The sequence below is a fragment of the Lichenostomus cassidix genome, chromosome 11 (assembly GCF_008360975.1).
Source record: "Lichenostomus cassidix isolate B80296 chromosome 11, HeHo_3.0, whole genome shotgun sequence".
NCBI lineage: Eukaryota > Metazoa > Chordata > Aves > Passeriformes > Meliphagidae > Lichenostomus > Lichenostomus cassidix.
Window position 1 is genome coordinate 13,645,223 of NC_139492.1, and position 6,399 is coordinate 13,651,621.

Consider the following 6,399-nt stretch of genomic DNA (forward strand, 5'->3'; position numbering starts at 1 on the left):
CAAGTTGCTTGCTTGCTTTTTTATCTCTTCCTTTCAAGAGGCCAAGAAAGCACTGCCCAGAGGCCCTTCACTAATAGGGACCTGAAGACCTGAATTAGCATTCCAATCTTTCTATTAAAACAGCTCACAGCAGAAAAATAAACCTGACCTGCTTACCATGGAGTAAGGCTTTGAGTTTGTATTATGCTTGTGTAATTCAAGCTGACATGAGCTGTTTTGGGGAGGAAGGAGAAGGCAAATTCTGGATTTTGACTTGAAATGGCAGTGACGACTTGCATTCCCCCTAATATTGCATGAGAAAATCGGTGGTGCTGATCATTAATTGGCAGATCTGATTCAGAGATTACAGAACAGGACTTGTCCTCAAGTTACTTTTGCCTGATACATTGTTCAAAGTGGATTTGCATTTGGAATTTTTGCCTATATAAATAAAGCACTAGATTTCATTACAGAATTAAATGACAGAATTGAAATAATTCTCATTGGAAAGTGATTAGATATTAGGACCCTCTTAACTTGAAGAGTTATTGGAAAAGGTCTATTTTGGAATAAATTTTGCTAATGTATTCAACTAGAAAATACCAAAAACTGGATCCTGTGGGTTGTGTGCTTCTAAATATTTGATTTTGATAATTGTGCTCTTGAAACCAGTTTTCTTTCACCTTCATCTGCAGTAGGTTTTGCCCTCTTAAAAAAACATGGGTTTTACTACAGATTCACTTATGTATGCAACATGTACAGACAACTGAGGAACAACAGTTCTGTCTTAATGAGGTCAGATGCTCTTGCCTGGAAGATACTTTCTTAGTGTGCATACAGTCACGTATTCAAAGCAGAAAATTACAGGATGGTAATTTAAGCTTAACATCTTTCATTACTGGGTGTACCAGTCAATCTTGTATCTTTTTCTTGGCATGTTAAATTATATTTCCGCATGTCATTGTCTAAATTGTGTTTTATCTTTCCAAAACTCCTAGGGACACAGTCAACTCACATTTACAATTAAGGTTGGATTCTAAGTCAGATTTTTCTATTCAATTTAAAAGTCTAATGAATTAGTGAGGGGGAAAAAAAAAAGCTCTACAGTATTTTAACCAAAAATTCTGCTTTAGCAGAAGCTGCCTGAGATTTCAGCTACATAAGAAGAAGGATTTTGGTAGTTTTGTCATCTAAAATAGCAATGTAGGGAGTGAACAAGTAGCTTGAATAAACATGCAACAGGAACGTATTTGCAATAGTTATACAAATTAAAAGCGTGGGCACAGGAGATGAGTGTACAACCCTTTTGCTGTAAAGGAAATTCAGACTCTTGGGGCTGTTCAGAAAAATGGGGACTTCAGTGTGTAGAGACTGCATGGTGCCATTGAAGGCCCAGAGCTCCAGCCCAGTGTTGGGGTGTGTTACCCACCTGTGCTGTCTGAAGGAACTTCCTACATGCTACCAGTACATCCCTGCACACCATCCCTCTGCCCCTTTCCACCCCACAATTCTGATTCAGTAACTTGAGAGTTCTGAACAATTTTGTGTGACTTACACTGAGCCAGGCACTGCTTCCAATGTTACCTGGGCTGACTTGTGGATCCTGAAATGCTGTTTAAAATGCACTTGCTTTGCTAGGAGATGTAAGCCAACTTAACCTAACTCAGAGCTTGACATTATGTAAAAAACCCAATCAGGAACTGGGTAAAAAAAGGAGAGTTTAAGTGAAGAGAAATGTCAGAGTAACAGATATGAAAGGATTTTCCATAACAAGGTCAGTTAAAATTAGCATGAATGCAAAGCAACAAATCAGGTATGTTTCCTGCGTGTATAAAGATAAGTTAGTTTCTTATTACTGATTAGGTAAAGAGAAGGGCTCTGTCCAGAGATTACATTATTCTTGCATTGAATTCAAGTTCAGGAGCAATTTTCTAGTCTGCAATGTAATTAACGTCAATACTTGATACCATGGCCATCTGTTAGCAAGTCAACACAAAGGGGATAGGAAAAAGGTCTTATTTTATTGAGTTCTATTTAGAGTGTAATAATTTATTAAAATATGCCTGTGCTCTAGCTTGCTCTAAAAAGTTTTCAGAAACACCAATGAAAATGGTTGAAGTCAGTTCTTTCCATGTCATCTTAGTAAGGCAGAATCAGCTGATTACTACCAATACCAAAGGGGAAGAAAAGCAAAGTTTTCACTTTTGAAGCATGACACAATTTCAAAATTATGAAAAAAAAATGTTCAGGAAAGTAATTCAAGTCACTGATTTTGCTTGAAGATTTCCATCTTGAAAGACTTAATGTAGATTAAACCCCTGATTTTCCACCTAGATGAATACAGGTCACAAGCCAACAAAACTTGTGAAATCCAGATACAGCATGCCTCACCTGCATTGAGCAATCAATCTTATTCTGCTTTAATTGAGTATTCTACTTGTCACTTACATTGGCTTAGTCCCAAGCACATGAGCTAAAACTAATGTCTCATTTTTATTTATTTTAAAGGAATATCCCTTCAGTTGTCCAGTCAAAAACTTCTCAAGTATCAGTTTAGTCCTTATCTCTGTGTGCACTGTGGATTTATAGCTCCTGTTGTGATCATTTGCAGTTAGTATACAGGAGCAGCAAATGCCAGATAGAATAACAGAGGAGCTGCTATTTGAGATCTGAGAGAGCAGAACAAAACTCAAGGAAGATGAAAGCTTACACTGTGCAAACAGCTCCAAGTAGCTGTTTTATGGTCTCCATAACAGCTGTGTAAGTTACGCAAGTATGAAGAGTAACCGAATGGAACCAAGTTTAAACAGGGAGAGTCTCTATCACATCTGATTAGACAATGGCTGCATTTGGGGTGCTTTTAGTGTAGAAACAAATTACCTAAAGGCATCTGGGCAGAGCAGGATAAATGCATATTTACTGTTATTGCTTCACCTCTGCCTGTTCTCATGACCCCCAACCACTGCCATGCTTCTGCCTCAAACTGGGGAGCCTGTGCTGTCCTGCCTGTGCCAAGCTCCTTCCCCATCAAACGTAGAAGAACTGCTATAGGGCAGCTCTTGCTCTCAGTGAAGAGCAGCTGTGGATCTAGAGATGCTGTGGGGCATCATCTTCCTCTGCCAACCACTTCAGCCTCTTCCCTTCATCCAGCAGTGGTAATTCCGCTGGCAGTGGCTAGCCAAAGTCTGTGAGCTGAGACTGAGAGGGATGGAAAAAGCTGTCCAGTTTAATGAATAGGAAACACAGAAGTGTCATTGATGTGTGAGCACACAGAATTGAATTTTAGACACGCACACACACAAAAAATAGACAGATAACTTACAAATAATTCAGTTATAAGGAACCTAGGTATTATTCAACAGTGTATGCTATAACAAAAAGTTTGATTAAACAAGAGAAGGAGTAACAGTATTTTCATCAGAAAGGCAAAGAGGAATGAATAACTTGAGAAGTGTGGAAGAAAGTAAAGTCTTTTTGCTTCTTAAGCTGATTAGTGTTCTCTGCAGATACACAGTCTCAACTTTTGCAGTAATTCTGTTCTCTTTCCCAGCCAGCTGGAAGGTTTGTTTGCATTACTGGTGTTAAAGCATAGTCACCTCTAGGAATGCTAGTAGCCATTATCAATGGCAAACATTACTTCATGAGACTGGTCCCAGGGAAAAAAAATTGAATGGAAAATGCCACATAAGTAGGCACAAAACTGACATAACAATCTTTTAATAAAGCAATTGGTAATGATTTGCTCTTATATTTTTTCAAAAGTGCACAGAAGATTATTCTCTCTGCCAGTGACTCAGCTGGCAACTGGAGTAAGCAGGGGAGCTGGGAGGAGTTAGTGAAGGGCCTTTTATATTTGTTTTGTCAAGTAATATCTCCTGCTCTGTAATGTTAACTTGAAAACAAACATGCTCAGTGAGAACACTGGAAGATTTTATACTCTGGAAAATGCACCCACTAGGGAACCCAGTTGCATAAACACAACGACACCTTTATAAACAAGTTTTAAGACGAAAATCAAGACAGCTGTTCCGAAATTAATTCTCCATCACCACTTTGAAGTTTTTAAGTAAAATTCTAAATAAAAAGAAGCTGTTTTTCATAATTATTGTTAGACATAAATAATTTATGTGTATAGTACAGTGAGCTGAAAACATGCTTCACCTTCTAAAACAAGGGGAACCAAGCAACACGAAGACCAGAGAATTAATCCCTTATGGTTAGAATTGCTTTTTATTCAAAGCACTTTACATGAACTAATGAAAATGGTCTGCGGTACCTGTAATAGTGTATTAGAAAGACTCTAAAGCAGTGAAGGCAAGGAAAAATAGCTGAAATTATAGAAAAACTACCAGATGCTGTATTCAAAACAAAAAAAAGTCCTTGTGCTGAGAGGGGAAGCTGTGGTTTGAACAGTAGAAGCAAAAAGCCATGTCTGTATTGCTAAGGATTTCTCTTTTTTTCTTTTTTGTTCAGTACTCAAGGAATAAGAAAAAAATATGAAGAACCAAATGTAAGCACTGACTGATTTGGATGCTTTGTTTAGCACATTTTGGCCCACAGCCTTAGAATCTGCTTTATTAACTGATCCTCCTAAGAGCACCAACCACCTCCAACTTCGGGCAGCGTTCCTGAGCATTTGTGCACTGAAGGCTTGTCCTCAGGCACCTCAACTTCTGCCATTAAAACAAGAGGAGCACATTATCGGTCGTCTCTTTGGACGACCCAAAGCAGTGCGGGGTGAGGCTGCGGAGCAGCGCCTGGGAGAGCCGGGTGCAGCTCACCTGTCAGGAGCCCGCCGCCGCTTTCAAAGGTGCCTCCGTGCCCCGGCCAAGGCAGTATCTCTAAAATTCTCATGAACGACCTAAACGCTCTATCAGTATGATGAAAGCTGGTCACTCACCCCCTCGTATAACACAAAGGACACGGGATTGCAGCAAAGGGTCAAAGTGGCGGGAGAAATGTAAACAGTGCTTTATGGGGGTGTCCCGTATTTGCCTTGGGCTGCCAGTGACACCAGATAAACAGTAGCCGGCCGGCGGGTTCCTTTGTTTCGTGCCTCTGCCGCCTCCCGCGGGAAGGGGCGCGGGGCCGGGGGTGCCCGCAGTGGAGAGGGGCCGGGGGCAGCCCGGGCAGGGGCGGGAGGGGCAGAGCGCGTCCGGCCGCGCTCGGGGCAGCAGAGGGATGGGGAAAGGCTGCTGTACTCCGAGAGTTTTTAACTTGGTAGGAGGCACTGCAGCGGCACTCGCGGTGCCTCCCGCTTTCCCGAGGCTTCCACAGGGTCGCGTCTCAGCCCCGCGGGTGTCATGTCCCCGCCGAGCCCCGCGACATCCCAACCGGGAGCGGCGGCGGAGGAGCGCCGGGGCAGAGCCGGTGCGGTCGGCGGGGAGCGCGCCCTGCCCTGCCCTGCCCTGCCCCGCCCTGCCGCCCCTGCCTCACCTTCCGCAGCTCCTTCTCGATCTCCCCGGCTTTCAGTACGATGGGGCCCCGCACCGCATACTCCACCGCCTTCACTTGCGGGTTCATGGACTCCAGCGTCAGGATCTTCTCCCTGCTCGCCTTCTCGTTGATCTTCACGGCAGAGGCCTTGGCAGCGCTGCTCCAGCGCACTGTCCCCTCCCGCCGGGGACCCCGCGGCTGCCGCCCTGCCGCCAGCGAAGCAGCGCAGCGCAGAGCCATGTCCGTCCTTCCGCCCCGGCATCCCCCTGGCCCGCGGCCGCACAGCCTTGCCGCAGCTTGCCTGGCAACCAAGACAAACCGATGCATGGTTGTTCGGGTAGTTCCCAAAGCCAGATTAAGGATACGAGTGCTGACGATTGGTGTGTTTAGTAATCGGAACCGGGCGCTGGTCAGAGGCACGCGAGCAGGAGGTGCAGTCAGAAGAAATGCCGAAGAGCTGGCACAGTTACACGTACACGCTCGATCCTCTCATGTCCAGATCCCGCAAACTTAATTGCAATGGATACAACTGATCTTGCAGCGTTGCGATGCCACCACAGGAGCAATAGATCCCACCATTGCATCCGAATAGCGCTGCAGCCCCCTGTCCCCGACAGAAGCGCCCGCGCTAGTGCTCTGCAAGAGTCCCGGGCAAACCCATCCTTCTCTCAGCCGGCGCTGGCCCCGGCCCCGGGGCGTGCTAAGGTGTGATTGCACCAGCCGGGCTGCGGGCGCGCTGCCTGGCGGGGACTGTAGTCCCTCTGCGCCTGCCCAGGGGATCAGGTGATGGCAGGGAACTACCGCACCCAGAGGCCTCCCCGGGCCGCTCCCGCATTGTCTGAAGGGCGGGGCGCGCTCCCGCTGCCGGAGATGCTGGCGGACCCGGGGTCAGGGCCGGTCGGGGGGATTTTCCTAAGGGAATGGCAAAGCCAAATGTTCTCGGTGCCAGGGAGCGCGTCGCTGCCGCTGAGATCCCGCGGTGCC

At 45.6% G+C, this 6,399-nt stretch overlaps 1 protein-coding gene across 1 annotated transcript in view; it reads right to left on the reverse strand.

Annotated features, from left to right (window-relative positions):
* GPT2 (glutamic--pyruvic transaminase 2) overlaps positions 1-6,183 on the reverse strand; it is a 26,847-nt gene extending 20,664 nt beyond the window's left edge. The window contains exon 1 of the mRNA XM_085071932.1: positions 5,416-6,183. Within this exon, the coding sequence (XP_084928058.1) occupies positions 5,416-5,742 (327 nt within the window). The 5' untranslated portion in view covers positions 5,743-6,183. The remainder of the gene's footprint in view (positions 1-5,415) is intronic.
* Positions 6,184-6,399: the final 216 nt, after the last annotated feature.